The sequence below is a fragment of the Perca flavescens genome, chromosome 24, assembly GCF_004354835.1.
Source record: "Perca flavescens isolate YP-PL-M2 chromosome 24, PFLA_1.0, whole genome shotgun sequence".
Taxonomy (NCBI): domain Eukaryota; kingdom Metazoa; phylum Chordata; class Actinopteri; order Perciformes; family Percidae; genus Perca; species Perca flavescens.
In genome coordinates this window covers 6343745-6371350 of record NC_041354.1, presented here as the reverse complement: position 1 = coordinate 6371350, position 27606 = coordinate 6343745, and the positions used below count along the sequence as shown (strand labels likewise).

At 40.2% G+C, this 27606-nt stretch overlaps 1 protein-coding gene across 1 annotated transcript in view; it reads left to right on the top strand.

The window, feature by feature from the left end:
• The window catches only part of mgat5 (alpha-1,6-mannosylglycoprotein 6-beta-N-acetylglucosaminyltransferase), a 78231-nt gene that overhangs the window by 1438 nt on the left and 49187 nt on the right, over positions 1 to 27606 (top strand). The window contains 2 exon segments of the mRNA XM_028572245.1: positions 12852 to 13330; positions 18203 to 18367. Of these exon segments, the coding sequence (XP_028428046.1) occupies positions 13090 to 13330; positions 18203 to 18367 (406 nt within the window). The 5' untranslated portion in view covers positions 12852 to 13089.

Genomic DNA, 27606 nt, shown 5'->3' with positions numbered 1-27606 from the left:
TCATGTAATTAGGTTATGACATGCTGATTTGATGTGATTATAAGATATGCCTCTTGTGTCATTATCATACAGGCTGCAAATGTGTACTTTCAACAAGAAGCTTGTTAAAACGGTTTTAAAGATGCTTGTGATTTGGTTTTGGTAGTGGTTAGTAACACACAACAAATTTCCCTACCGGGACAGTAAAGTATGTCCTATGTTATTTAATGTGACCCAGCAAAAACGTCCCTCCTCCCTGCTTATGATCCTCAAGCAAATGCTGAGTATAGTGACCATCCACCAAGGTGAGCCCCTGTCTTTATAAAGCGCTCTTTCAGCCACTTTTTTTGCTGGAGCTCTTGGGATTATAAATCATGAGGAAAACGAGCTTTGCTTCGTTGGAGGGGTGGGGGTTGTGTTGGTGGTCTAGGGTGGAAAGCCAGTAGAGCCAGTGGAGGGATGAAGAAGGAGCGATTGAAGATAGAAGGAACGGGGAGAACTGGGCTGTGGTGATGGATGCCATGCAGGGAAGTGGAACACTTGGCCTTTCTGTGATTTAAAGGACTCCTGTTCTCTCAACACAAACACACATACACCTAGAGCTGTAACAATTCCAAATGTTGCTGTACAATTAATTGTCTCAGAAAAAAATTGCCATTTAACAATATAATTGTCTCTTTCAGTCAAATTTTTAAATATTTATTTATTCGTTATTTGGTTATATCACTGTTATGTGACCCAGATAATGTAATAACATAAATACACAGCCTATGAAGTAAATGCCTCTTTATTATCATAAAACATTTTTTCTAACCGTAACACCCCCCCCGTCATTTTTGTTGCGATGAACATGTAATGGGTCAAGTGCCAACAACCTACATAGCTTTAGCGCAACAGTTCGACCAGTAATCACTTACATAATTACAATTTGGCATATCTAAACAAAATCAACAATTACCATCGATAGTCATACCCCTTAGGACCTTAGCTAATGTAGCAATTAATTGCGATCAATCAAAGAAGCTGCAATTATGTAATAATTGTTATAGTCCTACATATACCTGTCTTCTCTGACGTATGTGGTTAGTCTGGTTTCTCATCACTAAGCCAGATATTCCTGGATCTCCAAAGTATACTTGAGGTCAGAATGAGAGATAAAATCAGCTCTTTGGAAGAAGATTCAGCCATGTGCGTTAGTTAAAAAACCCCACTCCAGCTAGTTGGCACTCCTTTCTGAAAAGGCTCTTTCCCATCACGCAACACACATTCGCTTCCTTACAGTCCGTCTACTGTTTGGTGCTCTGCAGTTGCAAAGCACTCATTTATTCGTGCTGCACATCTGAGCTGCAGAGCGATGTTCATTGGTAGGGCAAGTCACAAAGCCTACAGTAAATCCTCTGGAAAAGCTGTTTTCACATCCAGGGCAAAAAAACTGAAGAGGTAGGAAAAGGAATATTAGGGATTTTCAAAAAGCCTTCACTGTAACCGTGAAAATTAATCACGTCCTCAAGTTAATGCGTGGCTTTTTTTTTTTCTATTAAAAGATTTGCCTCATAGGTGGAATATTAAACTATAAACTGTTGTTAAAGCCGTTACCTATGAGGGTGTGAGACATTTCAATTATTCCCACTGTTGGCTAGTTAGCTGCTTCTTTCAGTTATTCATTCAGACTTGAAATACTGGAATAATAGAATGGTGTTGTGACAGAAACCACCTCAGTCGGCCGACAGAATCTGGTAAAACCAGTAATTAAACTTAAGTTAATAGTTATTTTACTGTTAAAAGACAATGAAATGATCACTAATAATAATGTTAGCTAATAATATAATAGTAATGCTATCATTTGTTATTTTAACAGTTTATTGTTGAGAACGGCGTAACATTTTATATATTATGTTAAGTATCGGTTAATGATTACTCGTCTGACTCAGAAATTTGCACAGAAAAAAGGAGCAAATGTGTCTGGCTGGCTATATTTTTATGTCCCAAGGATACAAAGTGAGGACATTTTGCCACTCCTGACTTCTTTTAAGGGGTTTAGAGGATTTGGATTGCATTAAAAGTGAAGACCAGCATTAGGATTAGTTCAATGTTAGAGAAAGTGTTATAGGCGTACAGTGCAGGGGTTTGGGATTTAATGTAGTCAGAGAAGGCCCTCACAAGAATGGTGATATCACTGGGTGTGTGTTTTGCATACATTGTATTGCGTAACAGTTCATTGCCCTTAAATGCTGCACTTAATTCTGAAAATACTTTGCTTTTATGTCAGATTTTGATTTTGCTTTAAGAGTATTTTAGGTAATGATTCTGAAGTGTGTACGTGAATCTTTTTTTTTTTTTTTATCACTTAAATGTTCTTCTATGTATTGTTATGAGACCAACTTGTGTTAGCATAGCAACAGAGCTTGTTTGTGGTGCTGACAGGGAAAAGGAAGTGCCATGACTACTGTCAGCACCTCATCTGCAATTCCTACCCACACTTGTTTGTGACATGCAGGTCGTGTTCAGGGTGGTCCTCCCATCTCTCGGCATGTTGTGGCAGGTTAAACCTGTCAGTGCCAGTCTGAGGAAAGTGATGCCTTATCTGTGTTTTTTTTTTTTTGGCTTTGTCCTTTGTTGTTTACAGCAACAAAGGACAAATGAAACCAGTGTTACAAGTTTTATGGTATGCAAAGGGCTTGAGTGTTTGTTAGCCTCCAACACGCATTGAGGGAAATGTAGAGAGTAGTTCCTGTTACATGTCAGTGTTGAGGTATTCACTGTGTGTTGTTGGTCATCAGTGTCTCCGAGAAATTATATAACTTCCCTTCTTGTAAATGTGTCAAGCCCTTAGACTGGCGACAAGCTGTCCTGTCTGTGGCTTCCTTTATATTTTGGCCTTACCTTTTTTTGAGATTTTTGCAGCGCAGAAACAAAAAAATGGACTGCCTGTCCACAAAAGCAGCTACAGCCACAATATAATTTAAAAAGTCTTAAAAAAATTGCAGGGGGAGTTAAAGCTTTCCAGCAGGGGCTCTTCTCAATCAGAGCAACATGTTCCTGAAAGGCCCCTTGCGGTGCCAGTTGATTAGATTTAGGGTTCCAGGGTGGAGCTGGACAAGGTTGTCAGGTGCCGGGCTTTAAACTGTGTGGTTCACAGCGTGTTACTGATACCTCTTTCACACGGCAATGACCCGGGTCGCACCAGGGTTATCTGACCCGCATTCAGCCCCTTCTTTTGTCAATTCAAACCGAGCCAGTCAACACAAGTTGATCCCTGGTCGTGACAATACAGATACGACCTGGGTAACAACCCGGGAGTAGGGCTGCATCCTTACGATACGATATCGTCACGATACTTATGTCACGATACGATATTACTGCGATTTTAAACATATTGCAATATTCTGCGATATATTGCAATTCATTAACTTTTTTCCAACTTCAAATCTTTCCCACTTTCAAATTATGTCCCCAAAAGGAAACTTTGTCAACATCTGCTTTATCTAAAAAGATACATTTCTCTGTTTGTTCAACTCACTTCAATTGTATGGCTGCAAAAATCAGATAGTCAGGCAGACAAACTGACCAACACATATATAATAAAAGATCGATACTTGGCGTCTGTGAATCGATACAGTATTGCCACAGAAAATATTGCGATACTATGCTGTATTGATTTTTTTTTTTTTCCCCACCCCTACCGGAAATCCACCCAAATTCTACAGTCAACCCAGGTTCAACCCTGGTTGAGACCTCGGTGTGAAAGGGGTCCAGGGGAGAAGCTTGAGCCGCCCTCCTGTGGCGATCACCTGATATTACTTAATAGGATTCTGTGACGAACGTCACTTGCTTTTTTAAAAATCTTTTATCTGATGCTTAACATATAATTTTATTTATTTACTTACAGAACTTAAATATCAAGTTTCCTGTATAGTAGTCCACATATTCATCTTTATTTCCAGTGGCACTCTTATCAGACAGACTGAGGCGGACGGAGAAGGAGAGGAAGACAGAGAGAAGTAGACGTGACAACTTTTGAATCGAATGCTCAGTGGTTTTGTCAGGTGTTCATTTAGAGATGACATTGTTTTTCATGTCCCATGTTAATGATTGAGTGCTTGTGTTCAGGGTAATGAGGGTTACTTTCTATAGTGGTGTGTCACTTGGCCGCTCTAGTGCATGACTCCCCTTCCTCCTTGAGCTTATCACCTGGAAGACTGACCAGCCAAATTCATTATTTTTTTTTCATTCTCTTCACCCTACACAAAGGTCATACATTTTTTCAGAACATCCTCCTTTATTAATGAAGAACTATGAAACGTGCAGCAAGATTTTTTTTGTCTTCTAAATATGTGAAGATTTATACGACAACACCTTGAAATTGTTCCCCTTGAAGAACTGTTTGAGCCCATCAGTGACTCAATACAGAAGCCACTCACGTTTTAGATAAACTTCCTTAACTTAGCTGCAGGAAAAGCCCATCTCAAACCCTGGGGTCAGCTCTTGATATCTGGTTACCTCACTGGGTTCCCACCAGTGAGGTGCTGAAGCTGCAGCAGGGCCTGTTTTTCTGGAGGGCCTAATGAATAATTTACAGGCGTGGCTTATGTGAAGAAGTCCCATTAAGATGCAGAGTCACACCGGTCTCCATGGTAGCAGGACCATATTATCAGGATCACGTCTCCTTTGGCCAGGCAACAGGCAAACTAGCACAGTCTTAGTCTGGGAGGGGATATACACTGACTGGTATGAGGAATTTCACTTTCCTGGATGAGGTTTTGAAAGGATGCTTGTAAATAATCCCAAAACTGGAGCCTCTAAGCATTTAGTGCCAAAAGGAGGGCTGTCACAGCATCAGTGAGAGAAAAAGGTGGGCTGAGCTAGGCAAAAGTGCCATCTTGTGTCTTGTTATAAAAATGTCTGTACATGTTTATTGTTTTTTTGATGTTGATGATGGGGCAGAGAGTAGTATTCATTCAAACTATTAGACTATTGGTGGATGGACAGAAGGTTAATCTGTAACAATTTTGATAATTGATTAATCATTAAGGCATTTTTTTAAGCAAAAGTTCACTGGTTACAGCTCTTCAAAGGTAAATGTGTCTGGTCTTAGTCTATTACGATTGTAAACTGAACTACTGTACGGCATGCACTGATGTATGGGCATGAGTACATGTAGTACAGTAACTATCCCCCCTTCATATTACAGGCATATGCTGTTGAGTGGCAGTTGTGACTAATCAGTTATTTGTTTCCTCGTTTGCTCATTGTGACACGAGAGAATAAATAAATAAGACGCAGTAAAGTGCAGCATGAACTGTCAGATTTGCCCATGTGGTGGTGCAGGATGACATTGGGGTTACATGTCAGTCTGTGTGACTTCGTGCCCACAGTTTCCGCTCCTTTGGTTTGTAATAAGCCAGTGTGAACTTGAACTTGTTGATGACAATATTCAACTTACTGTATAAGACCAAGAAAAACAGCATATTCTCTAGGTAACTGTGCAGCTCATTGTGAGCCCATCAGCCTTCTTTCAAAAGTAAGTCACCACCAGAGAGCTCTGAAGTTACCTGAGTGTGAGAAAGTCAAGCTTTATAAAAGCCTATTTATATTCAGGAGAAAAATGGATACTTTTTCAAAGTTGATCCATAATTGATGGTCAAAGCTACATCTAGAGCATATTTCTCTACTTTATGTCATTATGCAACAAGCTCTTAGTGTATGTTATTTCAGTTCAGTAAAATGCTCTTTCTCTTTTAGATCAGGAGTAATGCACTGGAATTAATCTAGACCTCCTTCAGTGTGCTTCACCTTTTATAGAATATCCCCTTTAACTACACTTTTAAGGAAGTTATTTTCAGCGCCAATCACAGACGCAAAGGAAATGGACAGAGTCTCTACCTCACTCAGCCATCTGGCCTGGTCTTAACAATTCAGCATGTGACAGAACAGGGTCAAAGGCTGTGTGGTTAGGACTCCACTGGAAAATTATTAAAGCCGGAGATGATTATATTGACAATGATGCAATATCATTGTTTACTCTAAAGCCCTGCGGCTTTACCATAAACCAGTTTAATCTGTGCAGACAGGGGAAATAAACTAAGCAGCCATGATTGCAACAATCAAAAAGTCAAATACCACTTACTGAATCCTGCAGGTATTTGTTAGTCTGAACAGGTATTTCTGGAAACTAGAAAAAACAAGGTTCTACTTTGATATGTAAATGCTTGGTCAGGGGTTGCTCTGTTTGCCTTTTAAACAAGAAATTTGACTGAACTTTGTCTGGAACTTTCAACTGAACTGGATTTATTTTTGTTTCTTGGTTCTTCCACTTTGCAGAGTCTATTAGTGTATTCTGAGGGATATTTGGTGCCTTGGAGACGTTCTTGTATCAGTCCCCTGATTTATACTTTTTAAAGTAACATTGTCATAGATTTTTGAATATTTTATATTTGTTTTTGATTTAGATCATTTCACTTTAACATGAATTAGTCTTTCCTGTTGATCACCCAGATTTCCACTCTTATTTTGGTAAAGATAGACTTTCCAATCAAACAATTAAAACACAAAATAAACCGTTTTCATTAAGAACACAGTGAGAGAACTGTGAATCAGGACCCAGGAAACCTATTGAAACCAAATCTGTAACTTCAGAATGTGAATTATGGAATTACTTTGAAATGTGCATACTTTTCCTTTTCCTTATGTGTGATTTTCTTTTTCAGTCAGTAAGTTATCGTATCCATCTTTTAAAATAATGTTTCTGTTATTTCCTTGCAGGGGAGTAGTGGGCGTATCAGTACTACAGTGTGGTCGGTACTTGCAACTGAAAAATAAATGCAATTTTAGAGCTGAAATTTCAGCTCTGTTGTCCCTAACAGGAAAAAGGCCTTGGTAGCAGATTTGAGAGGACAGTGATTCCTCCCAGGCTTGAATGATTTAATTGTTTCTGTCTTCACTGCCTCTTGAAGCCTCAGGGTATTGTGCGCTGCTACTTTTTGTCCAACAATGAAAAAAAATCATTCAGAAGGTTGTTAAGTTATCATCTCAAGTTGCGAGAGTCATATATTCTGCAACCTTTGCTGGCTGTCAACCCAGTTTCACAGGGCTGTTGCTGCTGAGAGCCAGAGGGCTCCCTGCCAGACAAATTAAGATCTGAATTAGCAACCAGAAGGTAACTGAGAGGATATACTGTATGCTCTGCTTGGTGGGGGGGGGGCAGCCTGTGATTGGAAAGTTTCCTAACAAAGGAGTGATGTCGCGTGATGAGTTTCAGTGTTGGATAAGATGGATTGACACAGTAAATCGGGCTCGAACAGAAAGCCAGCTCTGACTGACAATGTGTCTATTCAGAAACTGAAGCAGCAGAGTCAATGTTCTGTGTAGGTTTTGGCTTGTGCGCCTTACAGCGATGTACCACGGGGTATTCTGAGCAGCGTTCCTCTCCAATAAACAGCCCTGAAGCCTCCTATCCTTGTCGGCGCCCAACTAGCGAGTGCTGCCAGCCTTTTCCTGCCTCCCCTCCAACAGAGTCCCAAGCAATGAGAGACATCCGATGTTATCAGCACTGCAGATTGCACAGCGCTACTGCCAAGGGCTTGTCTCATGAATTCACAGTGCAGGGCATTCCCCCGCCCCCCCCCCACCCACCCCCCACTGAAAGCCTTGTTTTGCACACATCACAAAGCAAATTAGAGCGAGTTAAATGTAGAAAAAAAAGATACAGGAATTAGCATTTTTCCTTCTTTTCCTTGTCTTAATTTGTGGATAGTAGACATGCTGCTTTGTTAAAATGTATAAAAAGATCTCTGTCCGTGCAGGAAACAATGATAAGCCTTTGTCTTAAATGACTGAACAATTATGGTGTGTCATAACCTGCTGAGAGATTCCAGCCCTTTTGGAGGCTGCTTGCAGCTGTCTCTGACCTATTTATGAAGCTGATGGATGGAAGGTGAAAAGAGCCTTTTGTGTTGCTGCCTTTTGTGTTTCTTGGGAAGGTGCTGATGATTTTCTGCCCACAGTTTGATGCTGCTGATACAGTGGTGTGAAAAAGTGTTTGCCCCCTTCCTCATTTCCTGTTCCTTTGCATGTGTGTCACACTTAAGTGTTTCGGAACATCAAACCAATTTAAACAAAAGTCAAGGACAACACAAGTAAACACAAAATGCAATTTGTAAATGAAGGTGTTTATTATTAAAGGAGAAAAAAAATCCAAACCATCATGGCCCTGTGTGAAAAAGTGATTGCCCCCCTTGTTAAAACATACTATAACTGTGGTTGTCCACACCTGAGTTCAATTTCTCTAGCCACACCCAGGCCTGATTATTGCCACACCTGTTCACAATCAAGGCATCACTTAAATAGGAGCTGCTTGACACAGTAAGGTCCACCAGAAGATCCTTAAAAGCTACACATCATGCCGAGACCCAAAGAAATTCAGGAACAATTGAGAAAGAAAGTAATTGAGATCTATCAGTCTGGAAAGGGTTATAAAGCCATTTCCAAAGCTTTGGGAATCCAGCGAACCACAGTGAGAGCCATTATCCACAAATGGCGAAGACATGGAACAGTGGTGAACCTTCCCAGGAGTGGCCGGCCGCCCAAAATTACCCCAAGAGCGCAGCGGCGACTCATCAAGAGGTCACAAAAGACCCCACAACAACGTCCAAAGAACTGCAGGCCTCACTTGCCTCAGTTAAGGTCAGCGTTCATGCCTCCACCATCAGGAAAAGACTGGGCAAAAATGGCCTGCATGGCAGAGTTCCAAGGAGAAAACCACTGCTGAGCAAAAAGAACATCAAAGCTCGTCTCAATTTCTCCAGAACACATCTTGATGATCCCCAAGACTTTTGGGACAACATTCTGTGGACCGATGAGACAAAAGTGGAACTCTTTGGAAGGTGTGTGTCCAAGTATATCTGGCGTAGAAGGAACACTGCATTTCATAAAAAGAACATTATACCAACTGTAAAATATGGTGGTGGCAGTGTGATGGTCTGGGGCTGTTTTGCTGCTTCAGGACCTGGAAGACTTGCCGTGATAAAAGGAACTATGAATTCTGCTGTCTACCAAGAGATCCTGAAGGAGAATGTCCGACCATCTGTTCGTGTACTCAAGCTGAAACGAACTTGGGTTCTGCAGCAGGACAATGATCCTAAACACACCAGCAAGTCCACCACCGAATGGCTGAAGAAAAACAAAATGAAGACTTTGGAGTGGCCTAGCCAAAGTCCTGACCTGAATCCTATTGAGATGTTGTGGTATGACCTTAAAAAGGCCGTTCATGCTCGAAAACCCTCTAATGTAACTGAATTAGGACAATTCTGCAAAGATGAGTGGGCCAAAATTCCTCCAGGACGCTGTAAAAGCCTCATTGCACGTTATCGCAAACGCTTGGTTGCAGTTGTTGCTGCTAAGGGTGGCCCAACCAGTTATTAGGTTTAGGGGGCAATCACTTTTTCACACAGGGCCATGATGGTTTGGATTTTTTTTCTCCTTTAATGATAAACACCTTCATTTACAAATTGCATTTTGTGTTTACTTGTGTTGTCCTTGACTATTGTTTAAATTGGTTTGATGTTCCGAAACACTTAAGTGTGACAAACATGCAAAGGAACAGGAAATGAGGAAGGGGGCAAACACTTTTTCACACCACTGTATAACCATCTTTGCTGTGCCTCATTCTGAACACTGGCCCCTTAGATTGGAGAAAAATATTCAAAATAAAAGAAAAATAGTAAACAATGGTTCAAATATCGACCGGTGCAGGTATTTTGGTTGTGTCCAGTGTACTGTTGGGATTCTTGTAATGTTGCATGCATCTATGGAGGCGTCTGTGGTCCTGACCTGGTTAGAGCCCATTTGAAAGAGCATAAGAAAGACGCAGCTCAAAAGCAAGGCTGCAGAAATCCCCTCCCCACACGTAGCCTCATTTACAGCTACGGTGGTTGAATGCAGATGAGAGAACACCTAACATCTTTTTCTTTTGGCTTGATTGCATGCTGGAAAGACTTTTTTTTTTTTTTGTGTTGTTGCTTAATAAACCCATAGGCATTTGTTTAGTTGTGCAGATTGCCTTCAGGGTTGTCAGTTAAAACTTGTTGAACCATTTAACAGCTTAACAAGTGCTTCAGGGCTGTGTCATTTTGCGTTACGGGAAAAATGTTTGATGATTTTTGGCCAAATTTATTATCATTGGCATGGTTGTATTCAATCGGTAATAAAGATTGCAAGCATGAAAATAGCAAATTACAGTTTAATGTTTACATGAATTAACCAACAAGGCCCCAGACCCCCATTGACACTGGCACTCTGGTGATCTTTATTCTCACACATCTATAAAACTGCTCACACAGTAAAGAAAATGGAAATGTGATTTTTGTTTAATATGCATGGCTTTTTAGAATTATTTATATGTTTGCTCCCATCTGATTAAAAACCTGTTAATAAAATGTTACGTCTGGTAGTTGTTAATTTACAGCAGTGATAAGCGACCTCAAGAAATTAAAATGTGTTGTGGCAATTGCACTGATGAAATGGGAAGTTGTAGATGACGAACTTTGTTATACATGTCTGAAACAAACGGTACATGGTTAATTCCTGAGAGGGTTGTAGATGTAAATGAGACACTGGAAATGCAACAGTGAGGTGGTACAACATGACAAGGTGAAAGCTGCAAATACAGGAAACAAAGAAGAGCTTGTGGTTTGTGACGCAATCACTAACTGAATGTTAAATTGTGGCTCTATTTACCCTTTATTTCAAGTGTCTTGTATCCACATAAGATAAATTAAACCACCTCCAGAATTCAATCCATCTTGAATGCTTCTTAATATTCCATATTAAAATTCTATAATATGTAGCTTTTCTCTGTTTTATATGATTGAAAAATTAAAGTGGCTATTTGTAATTTTCAGTTTGTGTTGATTCTAGCCCTAGTGATAGCCCTGTCCCAGTATCAGCCATAACTACAACAGATAACTTATAAAATAAAAATACATTAGGCCTACATAAAGTAATCTCCTGCTACCTTTTACCTGGCTGGATATGCCAACACAGGCTTTTACGGTGTTACAAAGAAATCTGTGACCCTTCGGAATACGTTACCGTAGAGCCGTTCTACTAGCCTTAAATCATTTTGTGACTTGGTGGGAAAAATCGTACCTGGGCAAAGGCATTATTAAAAACTATTTAAAAATAGCATTCTTTTCACTGTAAGTCTCGTTTGCTGTTACAGGTCATTTATGATTCTCAGATGAAAAATGACAAAAAACATTAACAATAAAAAGTTACATATAGTCACTTTAAGTCAGTTTTGGACTATTGGTTGGACAAAATAAGCCATTTGTCAACATTGCCTTGGACTCGCAGAACTTGTCATGGCCATATCACACTATTTTCTAGACTAAATGATTGACCGATTAATTAATAGGCCTTCTTAAGATAAATGTTAATTGTAATCCTCCTTTTACTTGAAATTTAGTTTGACTAATTCATCTTGTCTCTGACCTTTTGCCTCCTACAGATTTTTCATTTAGTCGGAGTAAACGAGTAAAACCTTGACATTTTACAGTTCAAACCTACATGCTTAACCACAAAACACACACACACACACACACACACACACACACACACACACACACACACACACACACACAGGAAGAACGGCTTCCTTCATTTGTCTAGCAGAAAATCCTGATGAACATTTAGCAAAAAATTTAAATGTATAACAGAAAATGCATGTATTTAATATTTTGTTTGTATGCTCGCTTGTCAGTGAGGAAGATAAATGGTAGGCTATCCAAATGTTTATATATTGAGGGAACTATAAACCCTCTTGCATAAATTCCGTACGGCCCCATCCATCACAAAGATCACTGCGATTGGAGAGACAAGGCTGTTCTGTGTGTGTAGCCTCTCTTTCAAGAGGAGCATTAAACTTTAAATTACTTTTGAAGATCTTATCTTGTTTTTAGCCAGTATCAGCAAGTATTCTTGCTTAAAGCTGTATTGGTTTCACGTCCGACATAATCTAGACAACCTTTCTTTTCATACTTATGTCATCTTTTGAAAGAGAAGATTTTAGTTGGATGTGGCCATATCTAATAGGTTTTTTCCCCCAAGTTTTCTCTGCATACTCAGCCTGGATCACTATACTGTATGCCTCCATTCAACACCTCCTATCCAGTCAAATGAACACAGTTTGGTGTGTCAATTTCCTGCATGCATACCATAAGAGCTTCCACACACAGCGACCTCCAGTTCAGATACAGTGTGCCTCTGTGTTGCTGTGTGGTCTGCTGTAGTTATAAATTGGCTGCTCTGCTTAAAGTAACAGGATGGAGATCTGTACAACACTCACGTCTAATACCTCCTGTTTGGTTACCCATTCATGGCTAGTTCCTCATTCTCTATAACCTATTCAAATGAACTTCATCATGCTCTGTTTTTTAGCAGATGTAATGTCGCACGGTGCTTTATCACCTCTAGTGTCATTGTCTAGTGTCATTGGCTGTGAAGTTATTTCTCACTCTTTGAAAATCCCTTGGTACCCTGCAGAATCCAAACACCTTGTTATGGCAGTTTAACCTCAGTGATGCATTACCTTATGTAGCAGGACATAAGGCTTCTGCTTGAAAGAAAGCCATATGACGATGTTATTTTGAGCTCTCGGATCTTGCAATCTGCATTTTGTTTCTGTTTTCTTTTATACTTTTTATACTACAGTTTCTCAGAGTTCCTCTGTTTTATGGTTAGCACTGTGGTATCATTTTCCAATTATCAGTGTTTTTATTGTAATCATGTACGTGTGGGTTTGAATTAGGTGATGGAACTCCCTCATTGTCTGTGCTCATCTTTCATTCCTCTCTGTCTTGTCTTTTCTGCGGCAGGATGCAACAGGTCGGACTCAGTCCACTGAGATGTTACTGAGCGATGAGGATGGGTCAGAGAAGGAAATCCCGTCGGTGAGGCAAACGAGCCGTGCGCCACGCCCCAAAAACCACCCCAGCTACACCGACTGACGCAGCCATGCCCCGCCTGCCCTCCTAAATCTCCTCCCCAGCCGCCGTACCTCCCCTCGGTCAAATCAGAGTCACAGCAGCCCCAACAACTCCCTGTAAAGTCAGCATGGCTACACCCTTCCTGTGGAAGCTGTCATCCCAGAAGCTGGGCTTCTTCCTGGTCAGCTTTGGGTTCATCTGGGGCATGATGCTGCTGCATTTCACCATCCAGCAGCGAGCCAGCCATGAAGACAGCGCTGTGCTGAGGCAGCAGATCCTGGACCTCAGCAAGCGCTACATCAAGGCCCTGGCTGAGGAGAACCAAAGTGTCATGGATGGGCCCTATGTGGGTACCATGACCGCTTACGGTGAGTAGGCCAGCTCTCAAGCCGAGTTCATGTGTTCTAGAGGGGGCGTTCTCACAAGAAAATCATTAAAAACGCCTGACCTATTTGGTAGGTGGTACACTCTGGTAAATGTGATGTGTACAGGTTCCTTTCCCAGGACTAGCCTGCTATTAGCAAAGCAAAATGAACATGTTAATTGACGCTGTATGAGCCTTTTTTGATTTTCATAAGATCACTACCAGACACTAAAACAACAAGAGAGGTACCCTTTGATAGAGTTGGTATGTAGGTCTGGTCTTTGCTCCTCTTCTCTTTTTACATCTTCTTTAAATTGGAGCGACTGGTTCCACTTGTCTACCTCCTGAGTAGGCACACCATTGCCTTTATTCAAGAAAACTTCCCTGGGAGATTTAACGCTGATGCAGCTGCATCGAAGCATAATACTGCAATAGCACAGGTCCAGGAGACCCATCAATAAGTTATTCATGCCATTAATAGACCTGTATGGCTCAATGGGAGGCTTCATTAGAAACCTGAGATTGGAATTGATTGTTCTCTAATGCCCAGAGAAACAACAGGATACAGTAAAGCTCCAGGAGATTAAAATCAGCTCCCAGAGAATGGAAAGAATATGCTGGAGTATGCAAAAAACAAGTGCAATACTTGCTTAACTTATTTAAAGGTGCTGTACATTAGGGGCGTGGCATATCACATTGTTCACTATAATACCGTAATCATTTTTAATATGATTAAACAAATTCAAAAAGAAATGATGGCAATATTCCGACTTGTTGACATTATTACGTCATACCGTTACACACAGCAACAACAAGCAAGACTGAAAGCCAAATTGCTACCAGCCCCCACGGTTTAACATCAATCATTGTCCTGTGTTCACGTTAATTCAAAATGGAAGAAAATCTTAAGAGCTCGTCAGTCATCTAAAGGTAGTTTAGTTTCAAGAGGGCAGATGTGGAACGGACTACTATCCTTTGCAAAATATGCCACAAAACAATTGCTGCTAAAGGTAGCACTACCCCAAATCTTTTCATCACTTAAAACACCACCCAGTGCAGAACATTACAGTCCAGCCAGCGTCTACCTCCAAAAAGACTCTCAAACTAGCCCCCACGGCGTTTAGAGGTACGTGTATGTACTGGGCTTTACGGTAAGAGCGTGCAAGAACTGACCTCAAAATAAAAGCTATCTTCCTGTGAACTGTGTGGCAGTTTCACAGTCATTCAATAAGTGTCAATAATGAATGAATGAATGCATAAATAAAAATACATAAATAAAACAAAATGAAAACTACTGCCTGCAAACTGTATTTCAGAGAAAATTTGAATTTCAATTGTGTGACCAATTAGTCTAAATAATAAAGAATACATTTCCAAAGACCAATGTGGCTTTATGACAGTACACCACCTCAGTGTAATTGAGAAACTTCCTGTTTCCACTGACCAATTTTACTTCAAAATGATGGCAGCCTAAAAACATCGAGATATTATTTATACGCCAACCCACTATGAGGTAGCGCATACCGAAACTACTCTCAGCAGGCTGTACTTTCGGTTTACCTCGACAGTATTGCTTGAGCCGCTTGAAGGAAATCAAACCTATGGATTAATTAATCAAGTAATTTGTAATGTGTAATTCAATATGACCTGGTATTAATAATTTAAGATGAAGAAGGAATAGTCTGTACAGCTATAATTCCCCAGACATATCGTTATTTTAATCCATGAAGAGAAACTATGCCTGGATACAACATTTACATATGAGGAGTTATCCTCATCATTTATCATCCAGTCTGTAGATTTTCCTGTAACATGATCCACAGTCCCAGGGAACAGTGTCCTGTCCAGTTTTGTTCCCTTTTATGATGGATTGATTTTCATGGTGCTGCCGGAGCTGCAGCGCAGTCTGCTGACCGCCGTCCAATATCCCATCCAAATCCATTTCATGTCCTTGATTAGATAGTGAGGCAGCAGGATACTCCTGCTTCCTGAGCTCACTCACTTGGCCGTTGATATGCCCTGATACAATTTGTAGAAACAGTTTCCTCCTTAGCTACCCATAAATGAGCCATAAAATCTTTATGCATTTGAATTTCATATTGTGTCTCCTGAAAGCCCATTTGTCAAGTCAATTTTATTTATATAGCCCAATAACAAAAAATTGCTTTTTTGCTCACAAAGTTTCATCTTCCTCATTACGTACAGTTTTAAATATTTACTGCAATCATTTTCACTGCTGATTGATCTACTGATAATTCTCTCGGCTAAAGGATTAGTTGTTTGCTCTTAAAAGGAGGACGGAAGAATCTTCCTATAGTTCTTTAGTCCAAGAGAGAGCAGCACTATTCAATATTGAGGAGATTCCAGGAGTTGACCCGTCAGTCACCAAAACCATGTCTCTCCACCTGAAGCCTGTCTCGAGGCGATCTGTCATACCATCTTCTTCCTCCACAGTAAAATCAATTGTGACACGGAGATGATCTTTCCTTTTCCACCGCCCCAGAAACTGAGCCGTGCAGCCGGGGCGTGACAAGCCACCTGAAAACTGTGTCATGTTACCGCACAGTTCAGCAGCTATTGTGGATTTCTTTTGTGGCGTGGACACATAATCACACTTGTAGTCTCTGCCTCGGCCTGCTCCGTCAGAATTCAGGAGAATGAAGCTGCCCACAGCGAGGACCGGGTGTGGTCCAATTGCTGGTCTAATCCTCTCCCTCCTCTTTATGGTGGACGGTCATTGTGTACTCCTTCCGCTATCTGTTCTATTACGTTTGTAAGATATGGAGACCCCTGATAGGCTGGGTTAAAGCGGATGACAATACACAATAGGAATCACTGATGAATGCCTTGGGCATTGTGCATCTATATTATCTTATATGACACTATTATTAAAAGCAAAGTGAAGTTCAGTGTGTTTGCCGCTCCAGGATTTGTTTTGCAACTGTATCCCCTCGCTAGGAAATTTTGAGACAGGCAGAAATGTGTCCCTAGGTGTGCTATTACTCATCTGGTTACCTGGCAGCAGTATTGGTGTACAGAATGATAAGTCAAAGCATTATTCACAGTGCAATGGATGTTTTTCTAACACACTGGCTAATGAAGCTCTCTGATTTAAAGCCTCACATTTAATTATTGTAAAACCTGAGAACATTTTCTGCTCTCCTAACAATTTATTACACAGATACAGAACATGCACACATCTTTTTACACTATGTGTATTCTCTTTTACATTCTTATTTCTATCCAGAGTGCTGCTTCTGATTGTAAATGCAAGTGCAAGAAAGAACTGAAGCCAATAACTGTTTACATATCTTTGTCTCTGCTATAGTAAAGCAAGTTGACATTTGCTAAGGTACGAGCTAAGATATTAAACAGGCCTTGCTGGAGAATCTGTCTGATGTACAGCCTGAAGTCAGTGGGCACAGTCCTATATGCCAGGGGTAAACAGAGGGGGCATTAACTCTGGGCTCACCCCTTTTTTATAAATTATGTTCATCCCAATCGCTGGGCAAGGCCGTTGCTCCAAAGCTTTCCGTTTGGTTTCTTTCTGGTCTCACTGCACTGCTCTCTGTGCTTCTGCTCCTCCCAGCACACAGCTCGTCCAAAATCAGACAAATGCTCTGGCATTTCTCTTCACATGAATCAGGCTGGTGTGCTCTGCCAGGCCTTGTTGCGCCCTTGCCAATCTCTCTGACGTGATGAAAACTGGCGTGTCAAATGCATCGCGCTAAGGGAAAATGTGGCAACGGTTTGTGATAGACAAACTGCAATTATCATCATCTGATGAAAGCACGCTTGATGCACTCTGGATCACTTCTGCACACATATAAGCCAGTGCATGATGATATAATATACTATGAGGTTGATGATTATGACAGAGCTCTTTGCTGTAGACAAATAGCATGTTGCTGGGAACATAATATGTGTTGTTATACTCTATATACCGGTTACAGCAGCTCAAAACAACTTAACGTTTCTTTGCAAATGTCATCGCAATTGCTGCCGGTTGCAGTATCAGACATTACCACAAGAAATAAGGCCAACAAATGCCATGCCTTAACATTTTTGAATGTATGCCCTCTCCTTCTCATTACTGGTCGGCGTCCCTCCTGCCTGTTCTACCCTTAGCTGTGTCCTATGCGAATAATATGTCCACAGAAATGCATAGACTCAAATTAAACAGCAAGGCTACTTGCAAAGTTGCTGCAGCTCCAGTTTTACATTTAAATGAGCCTAAGCTGACTGCCTGAAATCCACATGCTTGTAGTGGGAGATGAAAAGTCCACATTGTGGTTGAGCAAGGGTCCCCATGTATGTATTCACTGTGATGATAGTAAAAGAATTGGAAGCTTTTCATTTGTCAGAATTTGGAGCGTTATTGCTCAGTTAATCAGATACAGATAGATCTTCAACTGGGAGAAGCCAGGGGCCAGTTGGAAGTAGCAATAGCTGCTAGCCCTAACATTACTTGCCTGATGTTGACCGCTCTTTTCGATAACTTTGCCGTCAGCGCACACGTCGCCTGCTTAATTGAGTATTTGAGTGTTTCCAAAACTGCTAAATACAATGTGAATATTAGGCAGACATGTATTTATGTGTGGATATGTTGTCGTTGGCTTGAAGCAGGTATGTGACTTGGGAAGCAAAAATCACTTTTTTTGACAGCCATATTGATGTTTTTTCTGGATGTCATGCTGAATTTGGGTCAGTTCTGATATTCTGTATTAATGTAGCCAAACCTCTGACTCTTGTTTTACCCCTATATCCTAAAGCACTGCAGGGCACCTGACTGAATTTATTCTAGTTTTCTTGTGGGAAAATAAAAAAAATCATTTCACAACTACTTCAATAATCTGATTCACATTCTTACTTGCAGATTTGAAGAAGACTCTTGCAGTGCTGCTGGATAACATCATGCTGAGGCTTGGCAAGCTAGAGTCCAAGGTGGAAAACATCTACAACGGCACAGGGGGCAACCTGACCAACGGCACCAGCACTGCCACGCCCAGTGCCACAAATTCAGAAAAAGTCAACGTGGCAGGTATGTATTCCATTTTCGCTTTGTAGCGTAGTGTTTGTGTGCATGTTGTGGTGAGGTGAGGTGGTAAGGGAAGGATTTGTCTTAAGTCTTTCATAAAGGCAGACATTTCAGCCCAGAGGATTGGAGCTCAAAGAGAAAACTCACTCTCTCTCAACATCTCTCAGAAAGGCCATATTCGAATGAACTGTGACTCATGTATCGGCAGGTTTTATACAGTTTCTTTTTTCAGAGAACCCATGTTGTTCAGGGTATGAAAGTACACAGTAAACTTATAGTAGCTAAGACCAATTAAAGAAATAAGGTTAAGCTGATTGTGGCTGTTTTCTATGACCCTTGTTTTCATTTAAAAAAAATCCCATTGGTAAAAACATTCCCGAGACATACAACCAACCAAGCTTTGCCAGTATTGCACAGTGCACACCATGCACTTTATAGAACCAGACCGCATCTTTGGACATAATTCAAATAAGGCCTCTGTTCACGCTGCATGACCCTTTTATTTGTTTTCATTGATTTTCCTGCCAGCTTTTAGATGATGAATTCAGCCCAGTTAAGAGAGCGAGGTGTTGGTTTTTATTGGATCCTGGGACTTGCTCTCAGTTGTTTGCACAGCATTAAACCGTAAGAATGTGGAATCTGTGCTCTGGGGCAAATTATGCAGAATAATATTAGGCTGATTGAGTTGTATAGAATAGATCTAACCAAATGACAGCTGCTGCACTGCCATTTTTGATCAAATGTGGGCACCGCCTTTGTAACTTTTTCTCTTTTTAAGACCTTGAGTTGAATGGGTATAAGTTGGCCTGGTTAATGAACATAAGCATCATATGAAAGTGATTATTATCAAAACAATTGACGTCATAGACAGCACTCTGACTTTCGTGATGACTCTGATAAAAATCGAATTTTCTTGGTACTGTGTATATATGCTTTTCTATGAAAAGGCAAACCACAGATGCCACATCCTTTCTGCAACACCTAGCATCATATCTGTCTTGTTTAATCTTGGTGACTCTATAACAGTCATTTAGTCTGGGTTACTTCATCCTGATGTAATATGTTTGAGATAAATTAAAGAGCTGCTGGTGAAGTAATGACTTCTTAGAACTGAATATCTTTTGGGTTTTGGAAGCTGGGTTTTCTGAAGATGTCCCCTTAGAAACTGTGATTGACATGTGTCACTACTTTCTTACATTTTATAGGCCAAACGATTAACTAACATAATCAGCACATTAATCCATGATGAAAATAAATAATATTGTAAAATAAGGTTGTAATAGAATACATAAAAACAAAACAATACAAAAATCAAAAAGTTAAATAGGTAGGTTTAATTGTATAAAATCCAGTTTAAAAAAAGACCGATGTTGGCAGCCTAGCCTGCTGTACACACTGTCTCCTCAGGCCGTGTGTACAGGTGTTGGTCCTCTGTCTGGTCTCAATCCGTCCATTGTGGACTCAAGAGATGAGACACTAATCTCACACCATTGTCTGGGCTGCTCTTCGCTTGAGCTCCTGTGTTGTGGAGCGATAGTACCTGGACCTGTGACTCATGTCAATAAACCTGCAGTGCCATGTTTGCTTAAAACTTCCAGCAGTACCCTTGAGAGACAACATTCGGATCCTGAATGCAGGTCAAGCTGACAAAGCGGCGACTACATCTCTCTTGGCAACAAACTAAAGGGCCCAGCACTCCAGAGTCTCCATTGGAGCATGCCCCCTGTCTTGGAGTGGGTGGCAGCCAGGGCTATTGCCAACTCCTCTAGTGCTCCTCCCTGACTGGAAGGCAATTACAGAGATAAGAATCTGGACAGTGAGGGGAACACGCCTGGCTTTCAGAGAGGCTTCTATCAAGATGGAGCTGAGCAGCAGTCCTGGGACTGCACTGTTTCCGCCTCGATTGTATACATTTTCTTAGCCAAAGACTCTGGCACCTTCTGGACCAAACCTGGATCTTTGCAGTGTTCACAGTTTATTCCTGGCTTTTACTCTTTTGTAACTAATTTACGTTTCTTACGCATGCAAGGCGAGGGAAACTCAGAGTACTGTAGAGTAGAATGCTGTGACCTTTGGTGGCTAATACCATCACACCTTTTTACCTGACAAGGATGAACCTGTTCTGAAAAACCTTTTGTTTTGCATTTTAACTGAGGCCCTCAGTGGAATTCTAAAACATTCAAATGTTTTTTCCACCCAGGTCAAAGAGGCTTTTCAGCTCAGTGACTGCTCAGAAACAAATGCCGGTCAATTCACTTGAATATTCGTTGGCTCAGTCGTCTCATGTGACAGAAAAACACAAATGCATACAAGAGTTCACATTATCTGCACTGTTGGTGGACAGAAGTAATTAGACAGTATAATTTGTTTCTTTCTCTTTTTCCTTCTTCCCTATGCTAGCTCTCTGAAATCCCACATTGCACAAATATGGTCAAGGCTATTTTGAAACAAAAACATTAACGGATGCCCCAAATGTTTAGGGACACTTCCCAAAGCCTCTGATGATCTGCATACAGTGCTGAAATTACATTTTGCACTACATCTTTTGGTTCACCATTTTATCACACACTCCACAACAGCGCTTCATACTGTGCCTCATGTTGATGTGTAATCAGTGTAGCAGCTACTGTGAGTCCAACTTTCCCTCTGCTACTACCTCCTGCTGTTGTAAACTAACAGCTGTGTACACACTGTGGAACACAGCTTCTTTTTTGTGATTGGTCATCTCACAAAAATGTGGCCCGCTCTCATTGCTTTACAGTCACACTCCATTGTGTGTGAAAAAAAAATGTGTCCCTCATGCCACACAAACTATTTGCCAGGTGTAATGGTCAAGCTCTGTCTATGCTCAGGAATAGCCCTCTTTCTCTATTTTGTTCCTGTTGCATTTACAGTATTTCTTCAAGAGGCACCTGTGCCTTCATTGGATCAAAACAAGTCAATCTTTGTCTCTTTCAGTTTTGACGTAGCTGTTTGCCATTCAGATGGGACTTGGTCCAACAGCAAGTCAAGGTTTCAATGTCAACAAAGGTCTCAAGGACATGGGCTTCTGCTCAATTAAGTAGCCAGCATTGTTTCATTGGTCCATGCACTTGATTTCCAGTTTAAACATTCATCTCCTCCTACACATCTACAAAAAAGGAGTAGGGAAGGGTTGATTTCAATTTAAACTGAGGGTTTGCATTTTAGAAAACCTAAAACAGTGAATTCCCTTGAACTCTATTTTGTTTTCCAACATTTTGTGGGACCCTCTTAGATTTAGAGCAGACTCTGTAGTCTCTATTAGCTTTGTTCTTGTTTCTTCACAGTTTAGGGCATCTTCACTGCTTTGTCTCTTTCAGCTATTGAAATACACACAATCCCTGTTTGCCATTCACAAATAAGTTGAGAGTTGGTGTCTGCCCCACACACTTTCAAACAAACTCAAAGTGAAAGGACACAAGGACAGGGTTTTTTTTTTTACATAAAAATGGTTAATACATTATTTCATTGGTCCATTAGAAATCCATTTTTCTTTTTAAACATTCAGCTGAGGCCATGGTATCTAACTTAAAAGCTCAGGAAAGGTTGATTTCATGCCTTTCACTGTGGGACTTCACAATCAAAGCCAAACCTTTTCATCAGTGAATTTTTAATTTAAAGCAGCTGCAGTTGGAAATGTTACATTTGCATTAATACTGAAAACAGTTTTGAGGGACCCTGTCAGATTTAGATAGACTCTGTAGTCTGAATTACATACATGTTCTTTTCCTGTGAATCCCCTGTGTGTGATCAATACTAATAAAGTGGACTCCACCCTCTCTAACAATAAAAACTACTATATAAAAGGTTATCACTGAATGTAAATGAATAAAAATAGGGTTTGATTTTAGAAAAGCATTTTGTTAAGCAGTTTGACTTCAATGTTCATGTCTAACTTGCTACAGTAATCATTGTGTTGGATATGTTGCTTGATGCAGTTTGAAACCATTCAAATGCCTCCAACCAGGGTTTGTGTTAATGTAAATGACAGTACTGTGACACAGTGAGTTAAAATTTACAGAGATAAAAAATGAAAACATCATGTTTGAAGCACAGGCAAATATACATGCCCTTCCTGTTGATGCCTTTTAATGTGGATCTGGATGGAGTCAAGTTTTTAATTTAAAGCATTTTTAAAATGTTACCTTTGCATTTAGAGGTGGCTTGACAAAGTGTAAAGGACTGAGCCTCCCTGTCACCAAGTAGATAGAATTGACAGAATTACTCATGAATTTCTGTGTGTGTGTGTGTCTTAGCCCTCCCAACAATAAAAAACTACATTAAAAGGTTATCACAGATCTAAATGAATAAAAATAGTGTTTGATTTTAGAAAAACAAAACAAAAGACACTTTGACTTTCATTAAACTTTCTGCCTAATCATTGTGTGGGATATGTTGGGAATGCTTCCTGAAACCATTCAAATGCCTCCAACCAGGGTTTGTGTTCAATTGTTGAATTGAACTACAGTACTGTGACACAGTGAGTTTTAATTTAGTTATTTCAAAACATTATCATGTTTGAAGCACGGCAAATCATTCCACCTTTCTGTATCTTCCCTCAAATCCCCCAGAATTCTTGGCAAGATAAAACTTGTACAACATATTTTAAATGTAACTCCATAGCCATGTAGAGAGGACTGTTGTTTTCTTACCAACAGACAACAACTGAGAACCTGTGTGTGTAGCAGATCCCTCCCATATGGAGTTCTTTGCATCATACAGTTCATACCAGTGTTAGCAAACAAAACAAAACAAAACAGCTTTAAGACACTAAGAGCAATATCATTTTAGTGGTTACTGAGGAAGTATGTTGTTCAATCAATCATTTGTTGAATGTCTTGAACTAGGTTTGTGTTGTGTTGTTTCTGTGCATTTTTAATATAGTTATTTCAGTTTATTGTTTATATTTAGAGATGAACTGAGTTCCAAATGCTGCCTCGGAGATTCAAAAATCATTAAAAGAGAAGCAGTGTGATTTTACATGTTAAATTTAAAAATTTAGCAGATTTTTGGATTTAAGGCATTTTAGTGGTTACTGAGGAAGGAATGTACAATCAAGTTCAATTGTTGAATGTCTTGAACTAGGTTTGTGTTGTGTTGTTTCTGTGCATTTTTAATATAGTTATTTCAGTTTATTGCTTATTTATTTTATTGTTTGAAAATCTAAAAATGTAGTTCATTTAATTGCTGCCTCGTTTCTTTTTTTACATGGGGAAACCAAAAATGTACATTAAAAAATGGAAAGGAATGCATCTTGCTATTTAATATCATTTTAAAATGTTGTGCAATGACAGTTAAGGAATTCTATTTTATCTTGCAGTAAAATAATACATCAACATAGTCATTGTCTGTTCCAAGGAGAGTCGGGTGGAAGAGCATTTTCCAAGTAATTTCTTTCTTTAGAATTAATTATTCAATAGCTATAATGTTTAAGGTCCAAAGGTTGTAGTCTGTAAAAAGTGACACTGGCCCTTCTGTCTTTTAAAAGGGAGTGATTTTTGAAGGTGTCTTTTTCGTCGATCATTGGTCTAAACTCCTCCGTTCTTCCGTGGTGTATGAAATAACAATTATCACAATTGATACTGCAGTGTTTCTTCACTGAAACAAAGGGTTAGAGCTAGCTGCAGCATAACAACAATTAAATGAAAGCGTTTTGCCAATCATCTGTAAATCAATTTGAATCGGTCAAATCAGAAGTGAGTTGAAGCCTATGCCTTGAGGAGGTAGGGGTGGGTTGGGAGGAACATCTGGGTCTAACACACCATTGGCTGGGACACATGCACCCCACTTTTTCAGAGACTCTATCCGTCTTTTGTTTTCCCTCCCTCCTTTAGTTCGATTCAGTGGCTGTTTTGCAGGGACTCCGCTGATCATGGAATTTCTAAGATCCAATTCTTGGGTGTGCTTTGAACATGAACGTAAGGGTTATACATTAGAGCTATGGTCGGGAGCCCAGCAATTAAATCCACAGTGTTGCCAAAGCAAAGGAAATAAGAATATATGCTATCCTTTCCCTCTTGCAGGTTTTCTGCGTCTCTGCATACTGTATGGCTTCTCTTTGTATGCTGCACTCCATTTCCCTCTGAATCCTATATCCTCCATTGTCTCCTCTTCCTCTGTGCCAGCATTGTTGTTGTGCTGATTAAAGCCACAGCCCTGGCCCTGTATATTCTGCATTGCCTGCTTCTACCAAATATCAGCCGTTTCCCCAGGCTTTTTTTTGGAATCCACATGCACACACACTGTGCATATAATATACACAAACATCCTCCTGCATCTTACTTTCATTCAGCTAATTTTTCTTCAGGCAAGAGTAGCAGGATCCACATCTGAGGAAAGAGCAGCAGATGCAGGCACACTTGAACTGAGAGTAGAGATGCAAAGATGCACATGCACACAGTGACTCACAAGTGTATAATCTTACATACATGTTCATACATGTATTCTAATCTCCCATGCATTCACACTTTACATGGAGCTAAACATTTTAATTGTTGCAGCTCTTTGGTTCTCAAGCTGCTTCGCTCATGACAACACACCACCGCCGTGCCCATGATTCAAACTAAAGCACATTTTCTCACTTCGCTGTTGACAGGATATACATATGTCTGTTTCTGAAGTTTTCTTTCAGAGGAAATGGAACATTTTCATTAAACCTGTATGTAGCTGTTTTTAGTTTAGAGACAATGTCGACAATTCTCGGTTTCATTTAAAGTCCCTCTCATCACAACAACAGCCTAAAGCTGTAGATTTCCACCATTTGTCCAAGTCAACAGTGGAACGATAGTCATAGCTCTGCATGGATGGAAGCTACTCAAGGTTTTCTGGCTGCCTTTTGTCCTTGCTGCAAAATCTGAATCTTCCTCTTGGATATTTTCGGAGAGAACAGTGGGCCGATCAGATTGCCCAAGCACAAAAGAGGGACTGATTATAGCCAGACGCTGTGCTCTTTGCAGCAGAGGAAGGGAGAGAGAGAGGAAACTCGACGTGAGCTGGAGAGCGGGGTTACATGGGGGAAATTTGGATTTGTTTTTTTGCCTGAAGGACTTCACTGTGGAACGCTTGTGTAGACCAGAGACAGTGCGAGGCATGTGTTTTGACCAGCCTCAAACACGTGCCCCTCGCACTGGGAAGCCCCTTTGGTGTGCGTTACCCTGCTGTGTGCCTTCAGGTGGCAGGGCCTAGACAAATGTACAGTAAAATCTCACAACACACACACACTCATGTAGTATAAGAGAAACAGTTGGACTGGAATATTGCATGTATTGTTTGTTAATTTTTGCTGAGTTTACATTTGACCATGTGTCATTTTATCTCCTGACTTCTCCAATATGATGACATACAATTTCCTCTTCTTTTCATGAGCTATTTTTATGTTCTTCACCTCTACTCCCCTCAGATGAGCTGCTAAAAGTGACAAGGAAGTTATTGAGAATGTTTCTAAAGGGCATGGGATAAACAGAAACAATCTCTGCACCTGGGGTCTGTATGACAAAGTGAGAATAGTTGGTCTTAACTATCGTATTGTATCGTATCTGTGGAATTAACTCAGTTTCCGGCTATAACCTGCTCCGGAGCAGGTTCAGCTCAGAGCAGAGGGTTTCAAACTGTGTGGTTTAGAAATCATAGAAATAAGACGCTCCGTATAACTCCAGAACTTTCCTTATAATCATCAGGTTTTTAGGTTTTCTTCATTATCAAAGTAATCCAGTGATAGTTCACTGTACATCCATGGATACACTGCAAACAGCACGTTTTGTTAGTGAACTCAGCAAACTTTTAATGCTGCCAAAACAAATATAGGCTAAATATAACTGGCTCAAGTTACAGCCCATAGCATAACTCACTGACTACATGGTGACACATTTCCTGTTTACATCCCCCCTGTAGTTATAAAATATTACTAATGGATTCTACAGTAATTCAAACTCTACATTCCTTTCTGCTTTGTTAGCAGGAACAAACTTACTTTTAACTGCTTTTATTCAGAATAATTATGTAATAAAAAGCACCAAAATGTCACTATGGAAAATAATACTGAATATGTTCACATGAACTTATAGGATAGGAAAATCACAGCTTTGTGATACCAGTTATGCAGGATTGCCAGTGTTGGACTCGTTAAGGCGGTTCAACCCAAGAGACTCAGAATTAGTAGAACTTTCTTTGTGATACAGGCCTAACTTCTCTCCACCTGCACAGCTGTTGATGCTCTGTGGCGAAGAGGACACCGTCCATCAGCCAGCCTGCCTACTGTCTAATTGATGAGCTGCTGCAGAGATTCACACACAAACTAAACACACACAAACTCACACACTGATGCTTCTGCTTCTTCTTACAAAAGTGCATCTAAAATTAGTGCTTCTAAGCCAGTGGATCAGAGAACACAGAGATGAGGAAAGCTGCACTTTTCACCCCTTTTTATTTATATTTTTCAAGCTTTCAACTTCACAGAATCGTCATGGTGACACTTAACACATAATTTACTTTAAAACCACGTTGGTTCATTGCTGAGGTGTCTTTAGAAAACCGTACTGTAGAGTACTTACATAATTGTCACAAAACTGTGATAACCTTTCTCTTGTATGCCAATAGATTTAGTTAGTGTCATACCTTTTCGGTGTCCACTAACCAAACTGTGTCATTGAAGCTTAGCCTTGGCAGATTTCCTGTTATTTGAGGGAATGTTTTTAGTTAAGTGTGCCTGAGAACGAAATCAATGAGTGTGAGAGAGATGAGGAAAAAGAGAGCGAGAGAAGTACACGAGAGAAAGAATAACATAAACCAGATGTCCTCAATCCAATTCTGGAGTTGTCAAATTTCACATTACCTCATAGACTTGGACATACACACTCAGGGAGGGAGAGGGAAAATAACCTTGTGTGTAATATCACTTATTGTTCAGAGATGATACTATATTTAAGGGCTATCGGATGGCCAACACTGTGTGCTAGGAACTGGCTAATGGTGACCTCAGTGCTGCGAGAGGCCCTTTGAATGATCTCATCTGTTTTTCTCTGAACATTACATTTCAGAACACTTCTTAATGCGTCTTTTTTACCTCCATTATTTTTTACTTTTAATATGCCTCTATATCATTTTACCTTGTGGTGGTATCTTGGTTAAAAATGAACTGTTCGTGTTTGCCTTTATTTGATTGTCAAAGAACTTTGCTTGAACTGCTGTTAGAATATTATTTAAAGAAGGTTTGGCATTGTAAC